The sequence below is a fragment of the Saccopteryx bilineata genome, chromosome 4 (genome assembly GCF_036850765.1).
Source record: "Saccopteryx bilineata isolate mSacBil1 chromosome 4, mSacBil1_pri_phased_curated, whole genome shotgun sequence".
In the NCBI taxonomy this organism is placed as follows: domain Eukaryota; kingdom Metazoa; phylum Chordata; class Mammalia; order Chiroptera; family Emballonuridae; genus Saccopteryx; species Saccopteryx bilineata.
In genome coordinates, this window is record NC_089493.1 from 265,840,840 (window position 1) to 265,867,899 (window position 27,060).

Sequence of the window (27,060 nt, forward strand, 5' to 3'; positions counted from 1 at the left end):
AATGAATCAGGGATCTATTACAGGTCAGGAGAGGTTAATTGAATTAGAGAATGAGAGCCTGAACACAGTGAGGTGGAGACTATTCAGTCTGTGTTTTAGATAAAGAAATTGAAATCCAAAAGGAAGGGGGTGGTGGAGGGAGAGGGAAGCAAGCTGAGAGAACTGAGAGGGAGTCTGGATATTTTGCCTTATACTTCCTCTGCTTCCCCCAGACTCCTGCCCCCACCCCCACCCTGCTCTCCCCAACACACACGTCTATTGCCACGTCCCTGGGCCTGTCCTCCCAATTCCATCTCTCCTTTCTAAAAGGCCTCATTGAAGAGGAAGGACATCAAAATGACCAAGTATGTCTGAGTATTGATTCCATCAAGGTTCAGTCAGTTTCAAAGCTGGATGGGCAATAAGAAAGAGAAGAGTTAGTGTGAGGGAAAGTGGAAGAGATGAGATGAGGGGGTTGGGGGGGGGGGAGAGGCTGCCGCCTCCGCAAGGCTGGCTTAATTTCTTAGGTTGCAGTGGAACAGGCCTTTAGCGCTGCTCCCTGGCAGGCCTGGGCCTCTCCTGGTCCTCGCAGCGCACCACTTTCCTAAACGATACTTCGTGCCACCTCCTCTCCCACCCTCACTCTCAGCTCATGGCCTGTTTCTCTGTGAAATGAGATGAGACACAATCCTGAGAAAGCTTGCACGTCTGCCTACACCTGTGTCCACACTCTGTGACCTGACCTGTGACTCTTAACAGGTGGCTGCCTCCTGATGTGCACTGGACTCCGTCCCCATTCCAGCGGCCCTCTCTTCTTTCCCCTTACACGTGGACAAACAAGTTATAATCTTCCCGTTTAAAAGAGGGAAACTAGCCCTTGCCTTCTTCTCAGCTCTTGCTCCCTCCAACTCCCCTCCTCCCCTTTCTCTCAGGAACCCCTTGTCAGGTTCTCCCGCCTTCTCGGCCAGAAAGCCCTGGTAAAGGCCACCACGAAGTTCAGTCTCATGGTCCGTTTCCAGCGCGTATCTTGCTTGATCTGTTGGCAGCATTTAACAATTGGTTACTTCTAGGCGAAATTCATTTCTTTTTCTAAATTTTATTTATTTTAGAGAGAGAGGAAGGAGCGGGGAGAGAAGGAGAGAAAGGGAGACATCTATCTGTTGTTTCATTTATCCATGCATTCATGGGTTGATTCTTGTTGGTGCCGTGTCTGGGAAGTGAACCTGCAACCTTCGTGTATCAAGACGATGCTCTAACCAACTGAGCTACACATCTGGGGCTGAAATTCATTTCTTCATTTGGTTTCCAGGATGCCACACTCCTGGTTTCCTCCTACCTCATGGGATGTTTCTTTTCTGTTTCTAGTACTCATTATCTCTTTTTCTTGACTGTTAGGTGTCCTCAAGTGCCCCCAGATTTTTCATCTGCACTCACTCCTTGGTGAACTTACTTTCATAAAACCCACCTGTGTATCCTGATAACTCCCTGGAAGAGGCCTGAGCCTGTCCAGTTCCAGTCTTGTACATCACACTGCTCTTTCATGGCTCCATTTTTTAAATTTTTTCTTCTTTCTTTCTTTCTTTCTTTCTCTCAAATTATTGTCTTAACTTGAGAGAGAGAAGCATCAACTCATTGTTCCACTTAGCTGTTCCATTTAGTTGTGCACTTACTGATTCCTTCTCATATGGACCCTGCCTGGGGCTTGAACCCGAGACCCTGGGGATCAATTGAACCCAAGACCATCCACTGTACCACCCGGCCAGGGCCTCATGGCTCCATTTGAATATCTCACATTGGACATGTCTGAAAACAAGCTACTATCTGCCCCGCCCCAAACAACCAACTCCTTCCATGGTTCTCTCCATTTGGTAATGGCCATTCAGTCCCGCTAGCTGAGCTGGCAAATATCCTTGACTCCTTCCATAACATCACATTCTCACGTCCATAACATCAGCAAGTCCTGTGTGCTCTACCTTCAAAATGTATGCGACCACGTCTTGGCACCTCCACTGTCACTAGCCTGATCTGAGCTGCATCATCTCTGGCCTGAATCAAGGCAGCAGCATCTTAATTGTCCTCCCTGCTTCCATGCTGGCCCCTGCAGTCTCTTCTCAGCATAGCAGCCAGAAGGACCCTCTTTAAAAAGTGAGTCAGATTGTGTCACCCCTTTGTTCAAAACCTCCCAGTGATAGTGGTCCACAAGCCCCTTTGACTTGGCCACTCCCACCTCGGGGATCCTGGCTCCAGCCACGCTTAACCTTTAGGTGTTCCTTGTTACCTGCCTGGTAGGCTGTGCCTGGAGCTCCTGGGTGCCGGCTTGCTTCCTCATCACTTTCAAATGGTCCCTCTGTCACCTTCTAGTAGTACCGCCTTCCCTGATGACTCTGTATTAGGTTGTAACACCAGCTCAGTAAGCCCAGCTCCATAGTCAGACTTTTTTCTCCATAGCACCTGTTGCCATCTCATGAGTTATATATATATCTTTTCTTTTTTTTTTGTATTTTTCTGAAGCTGGAAACGGGGAGAGACAGTCAGACAGACTCTCCCGCATGCGCCCGACCGGGATCCATCTGGCACGCCCACCAGGGGCGACGCTCTGCCCACCAGGGGGCGATGCTCTGTCCCTCTGGGGCGTCGCTCTGTTGCGACCAGAGCCACTCTAGCGCCTGGGGCAGAGGCCAAGGAGCCATCCCCAGCGCCCGGGCCATCCTTGCTCCAATGGAGCCTTGGCTGCGGGAGGGGAAGAGAGAGACAGAGAGGAAGGAGAGGGAGAGGGGTGGAAAGCAGATGCGCGCTTCTCCTGTGTGCCCTGGCCAGGAATCGAACCCGGGACTTCTGCACGCCAGGCCAACGCTCTACCACTGAGCCAACCTGCCAGGGGCCATATATATATCTTATTTATTTTCTTACTCTCGCTCTCCCAAGATGCATGGTGCCAGAGGCCTGTTTTTTGTTCACAGCTGCATTCCTAGAGTAGTGCTAGTGCATGCTAGGCCTTCAGCAAATATGTGTTGAATGAATGAGTGAGGCTAAAAAGAACCCAGAGCAGTGTTCCCAGAATTTAGGGAAGACCAAAAGAGATTTGAATGCCCTTAAGAACCTATTAACCACAATCGAGTAAAACATAGAAATAGGTGATAGAGAACAGGGCTGGGTATCTTTAAGAAGAAAATAGGTGACCGTCTGTACTGGGCCAGTTCTATAGTTGGCCAGACTACACAGAAGGAGAGCTATTTTCTAAGCCTATATAACAGATGTAGGTGTTTTTTTTTTTATAAATCACACTTCTGTAAATGGAATCCTATTTTAAATGTACTAGCAGAGATTGCTATTTAAAGGAATCTGATGCCAAATTTTTTTATAAAATGAGTAATAATCTCCTAATTTGTCCTTAGTGTCAATTCATACCCCTTCTCCCCAAATTTGTATTTACTTATATCAATGTATGTTGGTCTGAGCTGAGAAAAATCTCATTTTCCATTTTTCCACTGTCTTCATTATTCCCTTTCTCTTTTTCCTCTTTATTCCTGCTTTTCCTATAGCTGAGTTTTTTTCCCTTAGGCGCTGACATAGAATGTCTTTGTAACATGTCCAGAATTAGAATGCGATGAGCAATGGTTCCTTTCCAGACAAAATGAATCCAGTCTGGGGGTGGAGCAAAGGAACCTGTTAGGGGTGTGGGAATGCTATGGGGGCACAGGGTTAGGTGCTCAGGTGATATTCATGCACAGCCGGCCTTGAGAACCACTAATCAGAGCAACAACCATGTCCTATTTACCCATCCGAGCCTACACTCTGCAGCGTTGATGAGGCTGGACGAGCATACCTTTGGGGCTTTGCAGGTGGCCAGTGTAAATCTGCCCACAGACTATTACAGGACTGACTTGTCTGGGGGCCAGAGTTCAGGGTTTAGATCCCCCTGTCGGTGACATCACCTACCCTGCTGGTATCTTAGAGGAGAGCAGGGTCCTGTGGCCACTGCCTGACGGAGTTTTGTTCAGGTCTTCTCCAGAGTGCCCATAATGACCTTGGGCTTCACAGTCCCATCACACAACCTCTGTCTCCCTTCAGACTGCAATGGGTCCCTCGGGAGAACACAATGGGGATTAAGAGTTCAGTGGGACGAGTGCGAGCAACTAAGACCAGATCCTGCTTTCTTGACAACAGTAAAAGGTTCACTTGCCGGGAGTCTGTTTGGCCTTAGGTCTTCTTTAGGTACCCACTCTAGGTTTTCTGAAAAACTTTTCTCCTTTTTGTTCTCACCAGACCAAGAGATTGTAGCATCTGTAAGTTGGACATGTTATAAGGTAGAGAGAAAATTGCCTTTAAGGCAACTGGTATGTTGAGGTCAGAGGAGAGGTTTAGGAAACAAGCTGGCTTTGGCTAAGCGTTCGGTCCAGGGGTCTCAAACTCGCGGCCCGCCCACCAATTTTGTGTGGCCCGCAGACTAATCAAACTTCGTGGATTAGTCTGCGGGCCAGTCTGCGGACCACACAAAATTGGTGGGTGGGCCACGAGTTTGAGACCCCTGGGACTGTGTGCCTGACCGAGGAAGGCGGATCGGCTGTGCTATGGCTGTCCTCTCTGCGCCCACTTGTTCATCTACGAAGTATGCCCTGCCTCCCTCACTAGGTTTTCTCAGCATAGGAAGACAGTGCATATGACAGCTCCTCAAAGATTGTGAGGGGCTAAACTAAAACGAGAAATGCTATTGTCATTGTTATTCAAGCAAACTTGGTATTGCCATCTTAGAATGAGCCAAACCTGTATATTAGGAACGCTGAACATTATAGAATTATTTGCTAGAGTCAAATAAGATATCTTCACATTGCCATCCCATTGTGTAAAATGGGATTCTATTTATTTCATGAAAATTGGATCACAGTCGCGTGAAGACCACCCTCTGAAGCGAGAACTGCAGCTGAAGCAGTGAGGTGATGCCGAAGCTTCCCCTGTTTGGAGGGTTTGGAATTCACAAGGTCAAGAGCCACTTGAGATTTCTCAGCTGGGAGGACTCATGAGGAAAGTTATTCTTGCTGCTTTATTTGGGGTCAATTGTGGTGGAGACTAGAGGTAAAGGGCTAGTTTTACAGTAATGTGGGTATAAGCTGAGGGTGTTTGCTGCAGAAAAAGAGCAAAAGGAGATCTGAGGGCTGTTTGGGAGAGCGGAGCGCAGGCCCGGCATTGTCTGGATGTGGCAAGTGCTTCCTGACTCGTTCATTTGACCGACGGAGACACTGTCAGGAGTGGGGCTCTGGGAGAGGCACAGAGCCCGAGAATGGGTGCTTCCTGTGCCCAGGACCACTTGTCAGTCAGGCAGAGAAGAGACAAAACTACTTTCACGGTTAAAAATCTGGAAGGTGGAGGGTGGTGGAGGATGCAGTAGAGGGGAGAGAGGAAGTTAAGCAGTGCTGGTAGTTTGGACAAAGGCACAGCGCAGGGTTTCAGCTCTTCTAGACCAGCTGTGTATCTGGTAGGCAAGGACACTGCAGAAGGCCTGAGTTCCTAGGCAGAGTGATTTGCCCAGAAAGTGACCCTAAAGTGTTCTCAGTGCATCACCTGTGAACTTAGCCTTACAATTCCAGTTCCTAGGGAAGCAGACTGAGTCTTCCTCTGTGAAAAGAAAAGCAGAACTGTATGGGAGAGCATGCCCTTCTGAAGCCATGGCCCCCTGCAAGTGGAGGAGAAGGGAGAGTGGCCAGCTTCTTCTCTTCTATGCGGCCTGGTGTCTAAGTACCTAACCCTTGTGCCATACAGTCCGAGGCTTTCTGAAGGCCTCCCTGGGAACCCTAAGGGTTGTTGTAAAGGTTCTCATGTGGGAGAGGCAGCTGGTTGTGCAGGAGAAAAGAGTGGCTGCAAGACCCACATGAGAAGGAGGACTGCTCAAGTCGGTTGGTGACATAGGCATGGGTTTTTAGGTGGGGATGAAAGTACAAGGGATATGGTGATCTTTGCCTCTAAGGAAATGACAGGATGACCTGGCTGGAGGGCTCTTAGGCAGCTGTGATGCTAAATGAGGGCAGGGAGACTGAGCTTATTGTCCTCTTCTCCAGGTTGGGAGGAGTCACGATTTCTTCTTCTCCAGGTGGGGAGGAGTCACGATTTCTTCTTCTCTAGGTGGGGAGGAGTCACGATGGGGTCCGCCTCTCTATGACCGGTTGCCCTGTGCCGAATGATCTGATTCAGAGTCTCTAGCAAAAGTTCTGGAGAGCTTTGGTTATAGGGAGTTGCCAGGGAAGGGGTGTCTTCCAGTGTAGTAGCAGAGAAAACAAGAGCATGAGGGATGCGTGACAGCATGGGGACGTGGTTGGCCCCAGAATGCCTCTCGGAGGTTTGAGAGTATACGGAGGACCAGTTCAAGGGTGGAGGCTGTTCTCCCACTTTGTCCCCCACAGAATCAGAGGAGCCTTGGGACTGGTGATGAGAGGCAAATGGGAGAGGGGTCTTGTTAAATAGTAAGAGAGAGTACTTTTCTAGGGGTTGATGAACATCTGGTTCATTTTCAGAGAAGGAAAGATGGGAATCTGCCTCTGGCAAAAAAGACAGCCTTTGCAGTCCCTCTGCTCCCAATCTGGAAAGGTCCCATGCTTGTCTGTACTCACTGTCTACCTGACCCTGTCTGGGGAAGGAGAGCCAGCTGTGGAGCTGCAATTCTACTGCAGACACCAGTGCGAGGTCCTAGAGGGAAGGTAAGAGATGAGGAGCTGTTCATGGTCCAAGAGCCCCACCGCTGAGCTCCAGGCACTGGGAGGAAAGGGACGTCCATTCTGTCCAGACTGTCTCCCACTCCTCTCCTCCTGCTCTCTCTTACCCCTCTCCACACAGCCTTTTGCCTTCTCCATCATTCACCCAGAGCAGCTCTTGCCCGGGTCACCAATGACGTCCTTGCCATATGCAGTGAGTAATTCTCAGTCCTCATCTCATCTCCCCTGCCCCTTCAGCGAGATTTGACTCAGTTGACAGCTCCCTCTGAACTGAAACACTTTCTTCACTGAGAGACATAACCCCACCCCCTTGATTCCCCTCCAGCCTTGCCAGCTGCTTTTCCTCGGCTCGGTCCCCAGTTCTCCCCCTCCCTTCCAGAACTGTGGGACCAGGGGGTTGAGAGGGCCTTAGAAACCATCCTGTGTAAACACTCCTCGGAAGACTGAACACCTCTGCCCCAGGAGAGGCGCCAATGCCTACCTTCCAAAGTCTTGCCCAGTTCTCACTAAACCTGCTTTCTTTATTTTTAAAGCCAGGTTTATTGAAATATAATTTCTATACAACAAAATTCACCATTGTTAATGTACAGTTCTGTGAGGTGTTTTTGTTTGTTTTTTAAGAGAGGGGCAGGAAGGCAGAGAGAGGGTGAGAAGAATCAATTCGTAGTTGCTTTCACTTCACTTGTACTTTGATTGCTTTTTGTATGTGCCTTGACCGTGGTGAGCCAGTGTCCCCTTGCTAAAGCCAGTGGCCTTGGACTTTTCATGCCAGCGACCAGCAACCTCAGCATTCCAAGTCAATGCTGTGCCACCACCGGTCAGGCCAGTTTTGTGAGTTTTGACAGTCACATACAATTAGGTAACCTCCTCACAGTCAGGATTTAGAGTAGTTCTATCACCACCCATAATTCCCTCATGTCCCTTTGTAGTGACCCTTTCTACAACCTCTGCCTTGGCAACCATTGATCTGTTATTTGTTTTTTGTTTTTTTTTTATTTATTGCTATGAGAGAGAGAGAGAGAAACACTGGTTTATTGTACAACTTATTTATGCACTCATTGGTTGAGTCTTATATGTGCCCTGACTGGGGATCAAACCTGCAACCTTGGCGTATCAGGACAATGCTGTAGCCAACTGAGCTACCCAGCCAGGGCTTGATCTGGGGGGGGGGGTTGGCAGGGGTTTTTTTTTGGTACTTTTCTGAAGTTAGAAGCGGGGAGGCAGTCAGACAGACTCCCGCATGCGCCTGACCAGGATCCACCCGGCATGCCCAGCAGGGAACAATGCTCTGCCCATCTGGGGTGTTTCTCCATTGTGGCCCAAGTCATTCTAGCTCCTGAGGCAGAGGCCATAGAGCCATCCTCGGCACCCAGGCCAACTTTGCTCCAGTAGAGCCTTGGCTTCAGGAGGGGAAGAGAGAGATCGAGAGGAAGGAGAGGGGAAAGGGTAGAGAAGCAGATGGGCGCTTCTCCTTTGTGCCTTGACCGGGAATCAAACCCAGGACTTCCATATGCTGGGCCAACGCTCTACCGCTGAGCCAACTAGCCAGGGCCTGTTTTTTTTAATTTGTATACCTGTAGTTCTTCTAACTTCTTCAGAATGTCATAAAAATGGAATCATGTAGTGTGTGGCCTTTTGAATCTGGCTTCTTTCACTTGACCTAATACTTTTAAGATTTATCCATTTCAGTGTGATCAGCAGTTTGTTCCCTTTTATTGCTGAATAGCTTTTCATGGTATGGCTGTACCTCTGCTCATTGTTCTGTCCCCAAGTTGAAGGACACTGGAATTGATTCCAGTTTGGGGAGATGATAATTACAGAACTTGACTCCTTTTAATTCCCACTCAAGGGTCCTGTTCTTGCCCTGAAGGCTTCCATTTCTCAGGTGTTGGGAACTGAGGTGTTTGAAGCCCTGCGCCCTTTCTTCCCCATCACTCCTCCCACCACCACTGTCCCTGATTTCTGTTCTCTTATGTGGCCTTCTGTGGTTTACCTCATAGTTGGTTTCCTTTGCACATGCCCAGTTTATCTGTGTTCCTCTTAGACTGGGGTGCTCAGCAGAATCTCTGGCACGTGGTGGGATGAATCAGTGATCAAGTGTGGTTGAAAGCTGTAAAACCAAGGATTCGCTCTTGTTCTAGATCAGGTAATTCTCTTGATGTTGCTCAAAATGAAATTAGCTTTCTTAAATTTATTCTAGTGACCACCTCATACTGTTAATGAACTTACTGAAAACTCATGGGGAATAAGTTCAGCCCTCTACGCCTAGGCTGCTCTTCAGCCATAAGCAGTTTGATTTGGGCCCGGTATGTTCTGTTTCTGTTGGTATCACCCATGGTCATACTCTACCACTGCCCTCCAGATGCATTTGCTGTTGCCCTGACATCAGTTAGATTAGGGGTCCCCAAACTTTTTACACAGGGGGCCAGTTCACTGTCCCTCAGACCGTTGGAGGGCCGGACTATAAAAAAAACTATGAACAAATTCCTATGCACACTGCACATATCTTATTTTAAAGTAAAAAAACAAAACGGGAACAAATACAATATTTAAAATAAAGAACAAGTAAATTTAAATCAACAAACTGACCAATATTTCAATGGGAACTATGCTCCTCTCAATGACCACCAATGAAAGAGGTGCCCTTCCAGAAGTGTGGCGGGGGACGGATAAATGGCCTCAGGGGGCCGCATGTGGCCTGCAGGCTGTAGTTTGGGGACCCCTGAGTTAGATCGACCCCTGTGCCTTCCATATTCCTTCACTGGCAAACACAGGGACAAAAACACAGGCTGTGGGCATTAGCACACCTTACCCCCAAGGTAATGGTAGCCAATAATCAACACCTGTAAGTGTGGACATCCATCCTCGTGGACCTCCCTGCCTAGCCCGGAGGTAGGCAAACGTTTTCTGCAAAGGGCCAGATAGTAAATGTTTCTGGCTTTGTGGCTACCTGTGGTTGCTTCCTCCTCTCCTCCTCCTCCTCTTCCCTTTATAAATGTAAAAACCAATCTTAGCTCATATGCCTCCCACAAGCAGGCTGCAGGCCAGATTTGGCTGGCAGGCGGTAAGTAGTTTGTGACCCCTTGAGAGCCTCTCTTGTCTCATCCTCGTTTATAAGATATGATAAGAGACTTTAATGCCTTGATGATAGAAATGCAGACGCATCATGTCCACTTGGTTTTCCTGAAACTCTCGCCTAGAGCCTAACAAGGAAACAAGGTCAGTATCGTGTGACTTGTTTCCATGAACACATAAGTGTTGGCCCCAGGTGCTTGGGGCCACCTTTTCTTTTTGGGAAATGTCTCATGGGTAATGTGTGGAGTTTTACCTTCTCGTCTGGTAAAATACGACCGTCCTGACCCATATCCGATCTTTGGGTAGCGCTCCCACTCCTCATAACCCCGCCGTGATCCCTGAGACTGTCTGAGCACCCCCTTCGCTCGCTCTCTTACCCCCTGTATGTCACTCATCCGCGTCAGAGGCCTGGGCTCCCTCAGCACTGGAGATTCTCTGACTCACCTGGGGTTTTCTCTGTTAATGCTCTGTCTGCCTTTTTTCAGTCCAAAGATCATTGCAGACAGAAAAGACAGAGGGAAAACAGGAGCTGATCATCAACACTGCACGGCCGGCTAAAAGCAGCATGCCCATTCCTTCCTTGTTCTTTTGCTTTTCATGTAACATGGTAGCCCTTTAGGATGCCCTGCCCGGTGTTTGGAAGCCTTGTCTCCTGTCGCCTTTAGCTTTCTGATACTCTTCATCAGTGTGTAGGTAGATGTAAGTAGGCATCAGTAACTTGTGCACTCACACTGGTTTCTGTTTTCATAAAGTACTTCTGAAATTGCATAGTCAGACCAGAAGGATGGAAAGAACAGGAAGAGAAAGGAGGATGGTCTTTATCTCCCTATAAACACTTGACTCCGACGACAAGATCCACTTCCTTCACCTGTACGCTCTCCGGCAGCACCTAACGCAGCGTCACGCAACTGGGCAGCTGGTCCGGGGATAAGCTTGCCCTTCCCAGTCTGTGAAAGGGCCATCTGGAATTGTGTAGCACACAGTCGTACAGCGTAGATGGTGGTCCTGCCCTGCGCAGAGAAGGCGTTTGATCAGAATCACAATTCTTCAGTGTTTTCCACCTTCTCTTAAAATTTACTCGACACATAATGTAAAATTCACCATCTTAACCAATTTAAAGTGTATAATTCAGTAGCACTTAGTGCATTGACAGTGATGTGCAGCCATCACAACTACCTAGTTTCAGGACATTTTCATCACCCCAAACAGAAACCTCACACCCACCAAGCAGTCACTCCTCAGGCCCCCTCTTGCCAGAACCTGGCAACCAGCAGGCTGCTTTCTGTCTCTGTGGGTTTGCCTACTCGGCATATTTCACATAAATGGAACCCTACACTGTGTGACATTTTGTGCCTGGCTTCTTTCACTTAGCATTATGTTTTTGAGGTTCATCCCTCTTATGGCTCTTATCAGTTCCTTACGCCTTTTTGTGTGGGGGTGGTAAAATATACCAACCATAAAACTTACCATTTTAATCACTCTTGAGTGGCACTGAATACATTTGCATTGTTTGTGTAACCATCACCACCATCCATCTCCAGCCCTTTTTCATCTTCCCAAACTGAAACTCTGTATCTATTAAACAGTAGCTCTCCAATCCCCCCTTACCTGCCCCTAATACCCAGGATTTTACCTGTCTCTCTGAATTTGACTGTCATAGGTATCTCATATAAGTGGAATCAGACAGTATGTGTCCTTTTGTGCCTAACTTATTTCACTTAGCATAATGTCCTCAAGGTTCATCCATGTTGTGGCATGTGTCAGAATAGCCCTACTTTTAAGGCTGAATAATATTTCACTGTGCGAGTAGACCAGGTTTTGTTTATCTATTCCTATGTGGATGGCCACTTGGGTTGCTTCCACCAATGTTTTCCACTTTGAACATTCTTATTTCTTCAGCTGTTCCAGGTGCATTACAGTCCTGGCCACCCTCCTGCCAATACAGGATTGTATACCTTGCTGATTGCAGACATGATTGACCTTTTAATCTTCTCAACACTTCTTACTCCATCTTCTCCTCTGGATTATCAGACTTCAGAATAGTGCCTTTCTTTTTGCTAAACCCTTTGAAATCATTGTGACCCAGACAGTTGGTTAATAACCACCTATCCAGAAGCCAGAGAGTGGTTGGGGGCTTTCCAATGGGAAGAAAAGTGAAGATGTGATTGTAATGTCAGTGGTCCCCAGTTTATAAAGCAGATAAGGCACACAAAATACAGTAAAAAAAAATACTATCTTAATCTGTTCAGGCTGCCATAATAAAATACTATAGGCTGGGTGGCTTAAACAACAGGAATTTATTTCTCACAATTGTGGAGGCTGAGAAGTCCAAGATCAAGGTGCTGGCTAATTCAGAGCCCCAGTGAGGGCTCTGTTCATGACTTTTAGACAGCCACCTTCTTGTAGAGAAAAAGAGAAAGTAAGCACTTTTTGGTGTTTCTTTTTATAAGGGCACTAATCTTGTCATGAGGGCCCCGTCCTCATGACCTCATCTAAACCTAAACTGAGTACCTCCCAAAAGGCCCATCTTCAAATACCATCACACTGAGGATAGGGCTTCAACATATGAATTTGGGGGGGCATACAATTCAACCCTTAGAAAATACCTTTTATAAAAACATGCAAATGAGTCAGTATTTAATTATATGGAGTTTCCTAAGTATAAAAGACATGGAATAAATAATAGCTGGATAGCATCAGTAAAGTTTGCTTATAGTTAAATATCAGTAAGTTTCAATTGGGAAGGAAAGAAAATGTGATGAGGAAGGACAGAATAGAGGAGTGGAGCAGACAAGGTATCAGTGCTGCTGAGGGTGTCGGCACAGAGAGGACTGAGCAGAGCAGCCCCTGCTTCATCCCTGCCCATTGCATCAGGCACAGAGCCAGAGGCCCTGCCCTCACTAGCTCACTGTCTAGTGGGAGACCGAAAACTAGCGAATGCACAAACAAGGGAATTTCAGGTTGTGATAAGGACTGCTACAGGAAATAACAAGGGTGGTTGTGAGTTGTGATAAAGAGTGCAGGGCATGGTGTGGAGAGATGCTTTAGATTAGAGAGGCTGCCTAGGGGGTGGTATTTGAACAGCTTGAAGAAGGAGGAAAATCTAGCCTTGTAAAGAACGGGGTGGGGGGGATTCTTCCTGGCATAAGGAGCATCAGAGACAGAGAGTAAAAAATGTGTGGGGAACAAAGAGGCAGCCAATGTGGTTGGGTATAATGAGTGGGAGGGAGAATGGGCGTTGGTTCCCATGCACAGCCTCGTGGGAGAGCAGACTTCATTCCACATGTGGTGTAGGGCCCTGAGCAGGTGGTGTGATCTCATGAGTGGTTTGAAAAGATCACTCTGACAGCTGGGTGGAGAGCAGCTGGGGGAGGCCCAGTCCATTTGGGAGGCTGTTTCAGTGGTTTGGGCTTGAGTGGAGGCAGAGGAGATGAAGAGAAGCAGAGAGGTCTGGGGGTGGAAAGGACAGCATGACTGATGGGTCGGAGGGGAGCGTTGAGGCCAAGGCACCCGTCAAGGATGACTTCTAGGGAGAATGGGAGAGGAGTAGCTGGGTAAGTGGGTGTGCTGGCAGGAGTTAAGTGTTCAAACCACGGGCCTAGTTGAGATCACTAAGGAGTGAGTATAAGTTAGATAGAGATCTAGGGACCAGCATCCTGCGGTAGAAAGTGAGGCAGATAGGTGGGTGGTGTTGACTAGTGTGTCGGACTGCTGGGCGTTACTGAAGGAAGCTTGGTGTGGAGGCCGGCACCTTGGTTTGAATCATGGCTCCACCTGCCTGTGCTACTTTGGGCACCTTGACTCAGAATGGGAGTCGATCCCTGCTCTCCAGGGCCCAGGGGAGGACCAGAGCCAATGCCCGAGTGCACTGGCCAGGAGGAGGCAGAGTCTCTGCTGCTGCCACTGCTACCGCCGATCTGCTGACAACTGGGGTTGCTCTCCGTCGTTACTTCTGCTCAAGGGAAGAGTTAAAAAGACTTGCTGTTGGACTCCAGCTTCCAAGTGTCTCAGGCCAGGCCAGGGGAGTCCCACTCAGTGCTGAAGGCACCCAGTTCTGTGCTCGCTTGCTGCTTCTCCTGAGGCTCCCGTGATCTCGACTTGCTTCCAAACTCTGTCATCGTCTCCCAGCGTGGTGTTTCACCTTTACTGTGACACGCCGCAGCAGCCTTCTGCGTTCACCTCTCCCTGAATCCCACTCCACCCTCCCTCACTGTCATCCCTGTTCCTCCCCAGACAGAGGTGACAGCCCAGAGGATTAGGCCCTTGGGAAAAGGATTCTTTCAGCCCCATGTTGGCTGAGCCTGGCTCATGGACTCTGGAAGCCTTTGAAGGGTGCAGCTTGGGGGTGGGAGGCGGAGGAGAGCCTAGACCAAATCACAGTGTTAACAGGGCCACCTCCCTTATCTGTTTACCTCGAGCTTCCAAACCTGAGGAGGTGAGGGACACTGTGTCACTGGTTCCCAGTGCTCAGCCCCCTAACTGGGCAGTTATTGCTGACGCTGTTGGTGGTGGCCACTCACACTTCTGCTGAGAAAAGCCTCCTTTCCCCCAACTCTTTATTTCTTTCTGTCTCCCTTCTATCTTATTTTCTTCTTTCCCCTCTGCCCTGCCTGGTCTCAGATATTCCTTTGCTTGGTCTGGGCCACGAGCCTTTCCATCCCTTGCTTCAAGACCTTCCACCCCCACGCGGGCACGTTGTCTGTGACTGTCCCTGCCAGGGAGCCTTTGCCACTGGGCCTTTGGGAGCCAGCTTGGCCTTGGAAACCCAAGTACTGGGCCCCTGCCAAGAGCTGTGTGCGTGACCAGACAGTGCCCAGCTGGACCCCGCAGGCCAGGCTCAGGCCTGCTCCCCACAGAAGCAAGGCCCATGGGTTTTCCATTGACTGTGGCCTAGCTGAGGGAGCGGAGGGTGGAGGCGGGGGGGGGGGGCGAGGGAGGCTGGGAGAAAGCCACCCTTCCTGTGGTGCCTGCTGATAATTGGCTCTCCGGAACCAGCTTGGGACACAAGGGCCAGCTGGGTCAGGAAGTGGTATACAATGCTGCTCTTTCAGGGGGACACTGCATGGTCTTAGGTCCCGTGTGACTCCAGGGAAATCTGGAAAACAGCCTGTTCTGAGAGGATGTTCTCTAACCTCCACCGGAGGTGAGAAATGAAGCCCTGAACTTCCCACCCTCTGCCCTGGCAGGGCCCCCAGGCATTGCCCAGTTCAAAACCCAATTATTCCCTTCAGAGAGAGTCTGGGGAGGGGAGGGAAAGGAAGCAGATTTTCTCAAGAGACTGTGAATCACGTACCTGGTTCTCAATAGGCAGGGGAGTAAGCAGTCCTTAATGATTTGTTGAGGCTGTACGCCCTGCCTTAACAACTGTGGGCCCTCTGGCTGGGGAAGTAAGACAATATAACATAGTAAGTGTCAAAGTCATGAAGAGAAATAGGAATTCAAAAAAAAGAAGAGCCCTGGCCGGTTGGCTTAGCGGTAGAGCGTCGGCCTGGCGTGCAGGAGTCCCGGGTTCGATTCCCGGCCAGGGCACTCAGGAGAAGTGCCCATCTGCTTCTCCACCCCTCCCCCTCTCCTTTCTCTCTGTCTCTCTCTTCCCTTCCCGCAGCCAAGGCTCCATTGGAGCAAAGATGGCCCGGGCACTGAGGATGGCTCTGTGGCCTCTGCCTCAGGTGCTAGAATGGCTCTGGATGCAACAGAGAGACGCCCCAGATGGGCAGAGCATCGCCCCCTGGTGGGCATGCCGGGTGGATCCCGGTTGGGCACATGCAGGAGTCTGACTGCCTCCCCGTTTCCAGCTTCAGAAAAATGAACAAAAAAAGAAGAAGAAGAAGAAGAAGAAATGAGAATGTTATTGGCCAGAGTGGCCTGGCAAGTCCAAAGGAAGGTATAATCTGGTGTTGTGTGCTGGGAAGACAGGAAGGGATTTGGAATGAAGAAGGCAGTGGAGGAGTGTGTCACATGGAGCGGAATCCCAGACACCAAGTATTACACAAGTGTAGGAACCTGCCATAGCCTGGAACTTCTGCCGTGGAAATGTCGCAAGGGCTGACTTTCCAAGGGTCCTGGAGAACCCACAGTCTATCTTTACGAGACCAGAATGCTGAGGCTCAGCCCTGCCTCTGAACCCAGAATGCCTTGCCACAGAAACCGGGCAGTGGGCCTACCGTTGCGGGCTGGACTCTGCCTCCTGGGAGCCCTACTTGGGGCAGTGTTGGTTGGAGAACTTCAGGCACGTTGGCTGCATTAAGTGGGCACTCCTGTGAGCCTGTCAGGGCTGCAACGGAAGGGTTTGAGGCAGGCCTGACAAGGGCAGGCAGGACTTGTGGATGGGTTGTCTGCTAGGCCCTTTGTCAGTTTATTGAACTCATGCAGGGACTGTGACTCTGAACATCTATCAATACATGGAAGTTGTTCCATACTTCCTTTCATCAGGGCACTGAAGCAGCAACTCCTCACACTCAGGAGGATGAAGGGGTGTTTGTATTAGGACCCTCCCTTGCTCAACCTTCTGTGGCTCCTTATTATCCATCAAGTCACAGTTTCCTGCCCTGATATCCAAAGCCCTCCATCATCTGAGGCCATTACAGAGTCTAAAAATGGTAAGGGACCTAGAAGTCATCTCATCCGGTCTGAGCTGGTCAGTCTCTTTCACAATAACCCTGAGCAGAGGTTGCCTCCCTTCTGCATATACGCTTTTAATGGGAAGTCTTTCTTTCATGAGATACCTTTAAGTTTATCCAGAAGTGGCCTGCCTGTGGTTGTACCCACTGGTCTGGGTTCTATTGTGTCTGGAGTTACTCCTCTTTCACATGAGCACCCTTTGGAATATTAGTATTCCTCTAAGTTTCCTTCAGATGCTACATCCATCCCAGTCCAGGTCACTTTCTTTTAGAAGTGGTCTAGTTTGTCATTTTTCCCTCTATGAAGTCTAACACTGAATAGTGTTTTCACATGTGAGTTGATTTGCATAGTGAACTGAAATGCCACCCTTCCCCCATTTTGAACACTGTACTCGTTTTAATACATCAAGTCTCAGACTTGCATTTTAATTAACCATATCAAAATGTTGCTCATATCAAGTTAGCAGCCAAATAAAACACCTCAGTTGTTTTCACAAGTGCTGTTCTGAGGCATCTCTGCCCTGTTCCAGTGAGTTTAGATCTAAAGGTAGGAAAGTTCCTTTACACCTACTGGAGATTGCATCTTGTGAAGTTTAACTCATTTTTCAGTCTGTGGAAATCGTTCGGATTCTGACTATGTTTCTGTGGCATGGAGGGCTGGTCTAGTGTTGGGGTCATGATCCAGTGCCTGAGTCACAAGGCCACACTGCGGGGCTGAGTCCCAGCAATTTGCTTAGCCTCTCTAAGCCTTGGTTTATATGTGTAAAATGGAGCTGGGTAGTAGTAATGCTCTCCTACTCTTAGGATGTAGAGTTACAAGACTTGAATGAGATAATTTATACAAATTGCTTATTAGCACAGGGCCCGGTGGTAAGCACTCATTAGCTGCCGTTATCTTGATGGCTGTGAGCACTGCTGCTGCTGGTGCACTTTCTCATTCTCTCTCGCCCCAAATCCTCCTGGCCTCGCTGTCCTTTGCTCACAATGTCTCCGCAGCCTGAGAAGCCCTGTTTCCATTCTCCCACTTGTCTAGGTTCAAAACCTCTGCGGCATCTTGGGTGCTTCCCTCTGCTGTGTCCTCTTTAAGTGGGAGCTCCTATAGGCCAATCCTACTGAAATTCATTTTATCGTCCATCTAATATAGGCTTTTTAACATTTTCACTTCCATCATTTTGGTTGAGGCCTTTATTCTGTCACTTCTGTCTGCTGTTAATAGCTTCCTCCTTCAACTCCCCACCTCCAGGCTCACAGTGCTGCTGGCCAGCCTTCCTCTGGCTCCTTCTGTATCCCTGCCCACTGGCTTTCCACACCCAACGCCACCTCCCTTTCAGACGCCGCCCTCTAACCTGACCGGCCTGCTGCTCCAGACCTTTCCAACTCTGCTGCCTTTCCTTGTGCTTCCTCTCCCCGGAGGGCCTGCTCTCCATGTCCCTGCCCTAGACCGGCCCGCAAGCCCTCCATGGTCCAGGCAGGGCTTGCAGATCCGGTCGACCACAGTTGGAAGTAAATAGTGTGACCTTGGGCAAGTAACTTAGCCTTTCTGCACATAATTCTAAGTGCCCACGTTTGCATTCTGCATGAATAAAGGAAGTAGGTAAATTGCAGGGACGGTACCTGGGACAGGTTATCCCTCTCTTCCTCTAAGAAGTCTTCCGTGGGCAGCATCACCATCTCAGAGGATATCTCCCTCCTTAAACATTTAGAACACATTGGCCTGACCTGTGGTAGCACAGTGGATAAAGCATCGACCTGGAACGTTGAGGTCACTGGTTCAAAACCCTGAGCTTGCCTGGTCAAGGCACAAATAGGAGTTGATGCTTTCTGCTCCTCCCCCCTTTCTCTCTCTCTCCCTCTCTCCTCTTCTCTCCTCTCTAAAATGAATAAATAAAATATTTTTTTAAAAAAAGAACATTTAGAACACAGAATATTTCCAATTTTCAGATGTATACACACTGTCTATAGATAGAAACTCATGGTATTTTATGTTGCTTAAAGGAATTTTAAGTATTTTCATTTTTTGCAAGCAAAGCTTATAATGACCACAAGTATGGGCACTTGATTGATCAGTATAAACAAATATTTGAGGAAGAAGTCTAAACCCCACCCAGCTTAGGGCATCCCTCAAGGCCCTGATGTGGCTTCTAGCATTTCCCACCGACATGGGTTTCTCTTCTCTGTAGCCTGTACTACATCTCCACTGACCCCCTAGAACAGCGGTTCTCAACCTGTGGGTCGCGACCCCAGTGGGGGTCGAACAACCAAAACACACGATCCCCACTGGAGTTGCGACCCACAGGTTGAGAACCGCTGCCCTAGAACTTAACTACATCCAGTTCAGCACCTTACTGGATTTAGGTCTCTTGATGTCATTTTACATGTTTAGGTCTCTTAGAATTTCTTATGAAATGCAGGCAACCTTTAAGGGCTCAGCAAAGGTGGTGACTTTGCCTAGAGCTCTGTCTGTAGCCAGGATTCCTTCATTGTTCTGGAGCCGGGGGGGAAACATAGTCTTAACCTCTGTAAGTCACCTAAGGAAATGCACAGGAAAGTGATTGGCCTGGGATGGGCTAAAACTGAGAAACTAGGACCAAGTAAGTAAGGATTTGTTAAGGGGAAGCTGGAAGCACTCAGCCTGCACAGGACATGTGAACTGCTTCACTGGGAGGTATTTGGGGAATAAAGTTTTTACTTCTCTCTTGTGACATCTCTCATGTAGCCCCATGTTGTGTGCTGTAGGGAAGAGGGAGGGAAGCATCTGTACATCATGTCCCCGGGAGGACCCAGTCTGACGGGGAAAGGACCCTGTTTAGTCTCCTGGGGCTGCCATAGCAAATTACCACACACTGGGTGGCTTAAAACAACAAAACTGTATTCTCTCACAGTGTGGGAGGCTAGAGTCCAAAATCAAGGTGTCAGCAAAGTCATCCTCCCTCTGAAGGCTCCAGGGAAGAATCCTTCCAGGCCCCTCCTAGCTTCTGGGGGTTGCAGTCATCCTTGTTGCTCCTTGGCTTGTAAACACATCACTTAAATCCCTGCCTCCATCTTCACATGACTTTCTTCTCCCTTTGAGTCTCTGTGTCCCTGGGTCTTCACATGGCCTTTATATATATATATATATACACACACACACACACACACACACACACACACACACACTTTTTTTTTAAAGTATATATACATATATATATATACACTTTATAAAGTATATATATATATATATACTTTTTTTTAACTAATTTTTTTTTTCTTTTTAGAGAGAGAGACAGGAAGGGAGAGTGAGGGAGGAGAGAGGTGAGAAGCATCAACTCTTAGTTGCTTCACTGTTAGTTGTTCATTGATTGCTACTCATATGTGCCTTGACCAGGGTCGGGGAGGGGGAGAATCAAGCCTTGTCATAATCCCACACTCAAGCCAGCAACCCTGCGCTCAAGCTGGCAAGCCCATGCTCAAGCCCATGAGCCACGCCCAAGCCAGAGACCTGGGTTTCGAACCAGGGGCCTCAGTGTTCTGGGTCATTGTTCTATCTACTGCACCATCGCCTACCAGCCTTCATTATTATTTTTTTACTTTCCAATTACAGTTTGATTCAATATTATTTTTTATTCACATGCCCTTCTTATGAGGACACCCATCATATTGGATTTAGGGCCCACCCTAATCTAGTATGACCTCATTTTAACTGATTACATCTGCAAAGACCCTGTTTCCAAATGAGATCACATTCATAGGTATCGAAGAATTGGGACTTGAACATACCTTTTTTTTATTTTGTGGGGGTGGTGGAGAGACAAAATTCTACCCACAACAGAACTTGTACTATGTTAAAGAGTTGAGTTTGGTAGAGAGAAGAAAATATGTGGAAAAGAGGATTAACACAAATCTAAACATTATATAAAAGGAACGAATCTTGGTAAAGCCTACATATAGCCTATTTTATACTGTATATACACATATATGTACATATATATTATGTATGTATGTATTTTTTCTAGGTAAAGTCTCAAATGTGAAAAAAAATACTTAGAAGAAAATGTAAGAGTCTACCAGGGGTAGATGAAACCTTAAGTAAGCAGAGAAGTTAAAAGATAAGATGGACATACTTAACTATATAAGGCAAACAATCATAACATATAAGTCCAGGAAATACAAATTAATGTAGTAATGAAATGTCACCCATGAGACCAACAACTCCTATTGTTTTAGGGATTTCTTTTTGTACATTGTTGGTGGAAAGGTGAATTGTTAGTGCCTTTTTAGAAAGCAAGATGGCAACCTTATTTGGATCCTGATTCAAACGACTGAAAGAAAGCTTTTTTGTTTTGGTATAATAGGGAAATGTGTTGATGATATAAGGAATTGTCTTTAACAATGATTATTATGGTTAATTTTTAGAGTCCTTTCTTTTTTTCTTAGAAGTTCGTACTAAATATTTACTGTTAAAATGATATAATTCCTAGAAATTTACTTCAGATAATCCAGGGAGCAAGGGGTCAGTGGCTAATGGTATAAAAAGCAAGGGTCAGCACTCTACATGCACAGCCAAATCCAGACCATGGCCCGGTTTTTAAATAAAGTTTTATTGGAACGCAGCTACACTCATTTGGATATATATATATATTTTTTAGTATCTCTGGGGCTGCTTTTGCTCTACAGCAGCAGAGTTGGACAGTTGTAGTAGAGACCGTGTAGCCTGCAAAGCCTAAAAAACTGACTCTTTACAGAAAATCTTTGCCACTCCTCATCAATAAAGAAGCATGTGGCTAAAAGTTTATAAAGGTTGACTCTGGGGACTGACAATATTAGGGCCTATTAGACTAGTCTTCTTACATATCTGTGTTTGGATTTTTCTATAGTGAAAAATTAAAGAAAAACAACTTTGACCTAGTAATCTCATTCCTAGAAATCTATCCATTGGAAATAAAAGCATTAATTAATAAGGGTGTATGTATAAGAATGTTTACTAAAATAGTTTATAGTGGGTAAAAAACAAACAAACAACTGGAAATAAATTGCCTTCCAACAGAGGAATGCCTGTATAAATCACATCCACCCACACCATGGAATATGATGTTGTCTTTTTAAAGAATGAACTAGAGTTTTGCCATTTCACTTGGTGAATTTTTCATGAGATATTCTCAAAAGAGAAAAGCAAAATGTAGAAAAGTCTGTACATGACAGTCTAATTTTTATAGAACAGTGTCAAAAGTCGCCCCTCTGGTATGTAGGGGTGAGTGTGTGTGTGTGTGTGTGTGTGTGTGTGTGTGTGTGTGTGTAGGATGCATAACAGGTTGTTAACATGGATTGGGATAGAATGATGTCTGTGGACAAAACAGAAAAAGGAAAAACCTATACTTAAAAAAACAGCCTACATGATAGGATCCTGTGTATGTGTTTTTGTAAGTTATAGCTACATGTATGCATGCTTTGCTAAATTAAAAAGTTATGAATCTTAAAATAACTGGAAAGGACTATGTATTTTTAATGCCCTTTGATGTAAGTAAAGAAATAAAAGGGAATTTGGTTAGGAGCTGGGAAGTGCCCAAGAGTGGGAAAACGAGATGAGAGACCTGGAGCAGCCCAGGACGGCTCTGGGGAAGGTTCTAGAGGTGAGAAAGGGACGGCTGGATGGTCTTTGGGCCACAGTAGCTCCCTGATCTCAGTGCCTCTTCCTCCTGCTCCCAGAGGAATAATGTTTCCCTGGGGGATGAAAAAGCATCCCTTTGTGCAGGCTTTAATTGCCATGTTGTTGTGCCAAGTGAATGAGTGGCAGGCGGGCGCAGCAGCTGGGCACAGCCAATGCCAGGCAGCAAAGCCTGCTGCCTTAGGACAGCCTGGACCAGCTGGCCTGGGAGCGCTGCCCACCTCTGCTTCCCGCTGGGGGCCCTGCACTGGGACAGTGGGGCAGGAGGGTCTGCGGAGAGCCCCAGAGAGGAAGAGCAGAGAGGAGTCATTGGAGGGGGAGAAAGGGGCGGGCCCCTGGGAGGGTCTCAGCCACTCTCAGAAGCTTATTCATCTCATCCTCCCTTCCCCTCCCCCTCCCTCTTGTTTTTCAGACTGTCAGCATCAATAAGGCCATTAATACGCAGGAAGTGGCTGTAAAGGAGAAACACGCCAGAAATATCCTTTTGGATGTTGCTTGGAAAACCGGCCCTGAGAGGATCAAATTGTGGGGACTGGGGTCAGGGTGAAGTGTTCTTGCTCAGCTGCAGGAAAGGGAACCCCCACGCAGGCCAGGACTCTGCAGGGTTTGATCAGTGTCGGTTGGCAGAAGCTAGCCCCAGAGACCAGTTCTCTCAGAGACCAAGGCCCGTCAGGGAGGAAGGCACCAGAGTGGCCACCTAGCCCAGTCCTTCGAGCTTACCAAAGACCTTACTCCCTTCCCAGGACTCCAGCTTTCCAGAACTGCCAAGTCCTTTGAAATTACTTTCCCTGAGGTACCTGGGGCACCAGCGGGATTTTCACCTGTACAAAGCCCTGCAGGTCCTGCGCTTTGCCTGTAGGGCCACTCTGACCACCCCACTGGGGACATGATCATCTCCACTTCTCTGAGCACAAAAGCAAAACAAAGATCTTGTCTACAATGATCAGCCTCAAGCCAATGCAGGGATTCATCGTCACCCAGAGGGGAGAAGTCAGGGACCTCAAGGTGATTTAGGGAATCGGTGACTTCAAGGTTTTTACCAAGCTGAGTTGGCAGAGACCCTGGGTGACCCTACCATGGGTCTGCGGCTTTGGAGAGAAGAGCAGGCAGCACTCTGGCTGGTGGATCCCTGGGGGTCTGCCCCTGAGAGAGAGAGCCCAGGAGCTGGAGGGCTGAATCCCCAGAGACTCAAGGAAGGGCTGTCCTGTGGCTGAGCCTTTGTCTTTGTCAGGGACAAAGCAGGGCACCGGTCGGAGCAGGTGTAGGCTGGGCTCTGTCTGGGATGGACGGCTCCTCTGGCACCACAGCCAGTCAGTCCTGAACAGTGTGTCTTGATGACATCCCACCGCAGCCCCTGAAGGGGACTCTAGGTTAGATGCCCCAAACTGGCATTCCTCGGGAAATGTTGCCAACAGCATGTGCTGCTCTTCACTGGAGTGAAAACAGCTTATCTTTAGCGGGAAGATGCTTTGGTTGGAATTAGGGCTTTGCTGTGTGATGGGGGCTAGAAGCTCTCCCTGGTACCCCAGAAGCCTGCCTGAAAGTGAGTGAGCTAGACCTAGCCCTTTTATTCCCAGAACGGTATGATCCCTTTGCTTTACTGAGGCAAGAACACCAAACCAAGAAAAGCACATTGATTTTCTCAGAATCACCTGGCCCTCACCTGTACCTGCTAAGGATTTGTGATCAGCCTGATGCCAGATATGAAGTAAGAGACAGTTGTCACAGGCCAGTGTGCTCCTCTGGATGTGGACTGGCACAGAGAGGACCAAGAGTACAGTAGCAAGGCCACATCACACCCCTCCAGGGAGGCCACCTGGGTGAGGAAGGGATGCTGGGGAGAGGGTCCAGGACCCTAACTCTGGAGCTCTCTGGCTTGCCCTGGACCCAGTGGGGCCTCCATGAGCCTTAGTTCCTTTGTCAGATAAAAGAGTTGGTTGAAGATTTCAAAGGTCTCATGCTCCAGCTGTAACGTTCTGTGCTTCTCTCTGATTCTCAATTTCTAGGTGGTAGATGAATGTTGAAAAGATCAACCACTTACAGTGGGGTTTTAAAGCCTAGTTAATGACACCACAAAACACTTATTCTTTATCGATTCTTTTAAAGAGCATCAGCCACCCTGATGCTTCTGATTTCATAAATGCTGTTGAGACATCTGTTTATCCCAGGTGCCTAACTGATGAACAGGTTCCCCCTTCACCACCACCATGGTATCTACTTCTGAAGGACCAGGGACTTGTTTTATTTATCTTATTTTTCTTTATATCTCTGAGTGCCCTTTACAGTGCCTGACACATAACAGGTGCATTAAAATGCTTATAAAATCAAAGGTCAGAATGGTCTTCTTGCCTCTTTCGAAATCAGGATGTTCAGCCAACTCCACACCTGCTCCTGCTTCTGTTACAGCAAACTGCTCTCAGGTAAAGTAACCACCGTCAGTAGGAGAAGTCATCACATGAGAGGGAAGGGTGCTGCCTCCCCCTCTTTTTCTAGTACAAGGGACTGTATTTTAGGTGAAAACATACATTATTTCAGAAAAGCACTCCAAGAACAAAACCTGATTTCAGCTTCCAGACCCAAAAGTCTGTGGTCAAGCCCACCCCTCTCAAAATGCATATTTCAGTCTAGGGAAGGAACTTTATAATACCTTCTAACCTAGAAGCAAAACAACATGTGTCTGGGTGAGTCATATGGTTTGTGACCTGAGGCAGGTTTTTCTGTCCTAAATGACGCCCTGATTCTAACCTGAGTCTTCATGAGGAACCTGAAGCTCCCAGGAAAGAGCTGTGCTTGGAGTTGATGGTACCCAGTTATTGGGTGTGTGAGGCCTGTTTAAGCAGACAATTAGAAAAGCAGCATAGGCATCCTCTACTCATTCCACTAAGGGCTCACTAATCACAGAGGGCTGGAGCGCTAACTTGAAAGGCTGTGATACCAGATGGACATTTATCACACACATGGCAGGTGGTTCCTGGGTAATGGGTACTGTTCGGAATTGTATCTTGGGAATAAGTGACCCCAGGGATGAAGGCACCCCTGAATGAGGCCAGGCACATCTATAAAAGAGTTGGGGTGTCAGAGTCTTTTTAAGTTTCGGGAAAAAACATTTGAAACAAAGACTGCTACTTTCAGGGCCAGAGCAGAGTGCCTAATGGGGAGGAGTCAGGTGCTGATGGAGGAGGAGCCAACCAAATGATCTTCCTGCTCTAGGCAAACCAGGACCACTGCCGGCCCAGAGATCACTTGTGCAAATTAGAAAAAGACACCCCCTCCCCAAAGACATTGCCGTCTCTGGGGGAATTTTCTAATAAAATGGACTTTATTAAGATGAGTCAATTACCATCTGTCAAAAAATTACCCGGAGAAATGTGCAGATCTGTGGTGTCTTAGTTATAAGCAGTGTCCCCTCCTAGCTAGTGCCACTTTGCCCTGAACAATGGCACTACCCTCAGTAGCAGCCTATCGCAGGCTTGACCCTAAGGATTGGCTGGCTGCCGGAGGCAGAGCCTGGGCCTTTGTTTTCCATGACCCTCCCTCACCGTGCATCCTGGGCACCCACCATGAGAAAGGAGCACAGACCTTCTGGTCTGTTGTCAACCGGCTGCCCCTCTCCAGCAACGCTGTGCTCTGCTGGAAGTTCTGCCACGTGTTCCACAAGCTCCTGCGAGATGGACATCCAAACGTGAGTTCTGGGGCTGCCAGGGATTGCTGGAGGGCCGGGACCCAGTGTGTGTGTGGGGGGGGGTGATTGCCTGGGCCACAAAGACTACTGTCTACGCCTGCACTGAGAGTGGCAGCTCCCCTTTCTCCTGGCCTTTTGGTTACTGATTACAGGTGGAGTTGTCCCTCTCTGATAAGCCTCTCTGATCTACCTGAGACCCGTCTTTTACCATCCTCTGTCTTCTCTTTTCTCTTTCCTCCTCAGGTCCTGAAGGACTCTCTGAGATACAAAAACGAATTGAGTGACATGAGCAGGATGTGGGTGAGTTTGGAGATTTGCACAAGGACTACTTGTGCCCCAGAGGCCACAGAACAAGGACTATGGAACGGAACAAATTCATCTCTTTCAGTTTGCTTAAGATTTCTCACATGAGCATCAGGGAGGGGTCAACAGTGCCCCCAAATAGTACCATGATACCCACAGTCTTACGTGGAAGCTGTAGAGGAGTTCTAGGGCCTGGGAGCTTCTTCTGCCAATGGAACCTTATGCCACAACATTCTCCTGTCTTTGGGTCCCTCAGCAGTGACATTGCCACAGTTCCTACCTCTTTTTTTTTTACTGGTCCTACTGGGGTCACAGGATATTGAAAACTAGCATTCCTACTTCTTAATAATAAACACCACTGCCTTTTCTTTTCTGTCTAGGGATTCTCAGTACCTTAGGATGAGGGAGGAGGTAGGTGACAATATTAGAATCAACTGATAAGAGTGTTTTTATGCGCACAACTGATTTTCTCTAGATTCTAATATCCAAGGAGTATGTGTATGGACAGGAGGTAATCTGCATTTTGAAGAATCTCCCAGGTTTGCCCCAGCCGGTTGGCTCAGCGGTAAAGCATCAGCCCAGTGTGTGGAAGTCCCGGGTTTGATTCCCAGCCAGGGCACACAAGAGAAGCACCCATCTGCTTCTCCATCCTTCCCCCTCTCCTTTCTCTCTATTTCTCTCTTCCCTTCCTGCAGCCAAGGCTCCATTGGAGCAAAGTTTGCCTGGGCACTGAGGACGGCTTCAGACCTCCGCCTCAGGTGCTAGAATGGCTCCTGTTGCAGAGAGCAACACCCCAGATGGGCAGAGCATCGCCTCCTGTTGGGCATGCCGGGTGGATCCTGGTTGGGCACATGCGGGAGTCTGTCTGACTGGCTCCCTGCTTCTAACTTCAGAAAAATACACCAAAAAAATCTCCTAGGTTGATTCTGATGTTCCTTTGCCCCCACTAGTTGAGAACTACTACTTTAGCTCTTTCCTTCACATTCTTACCGGTATCTGCACTCACAAAACGTTAGTGAGTATGTGGTCCAGTCTACCCATTACAGATAAACTACA

The 27,060-nt window shown here is 48.0% G+C and overlaps 1 protein-coding gene across 2 annotated transcripts in view; it reads left to right on the forward strand.

Moving 5' to 3' along the window:
- HIP1 (huntingtin interacting protein 1) overlaps positions 1 to 27,060 on the forward strand; it is a 159,038-nt gene that overhangs the window by 87,495 nt on the left and 44,483 nt on the right. For both annotated transcript variants that reach the window (XM_066274525.1, XM_066274526.1), the window contains exons 2-4: positions 22,432 to 22,495; positions 25,559 to 25,701; positions 25,945 to 26,001. In XM_066274525.1, coding sequence (XP_066130622.1) covers positions 22,432 to 22,495; positions 25,559 to 25,701; positions 25,945 to 26,001 — 264 coding nt within the window. The remainder of the gene's footprint in view (positions 1 to 22,431; positions 22,496 to 25,558; positions 25,702 to 25,944; positions 26,002 to 27,060) is intronic.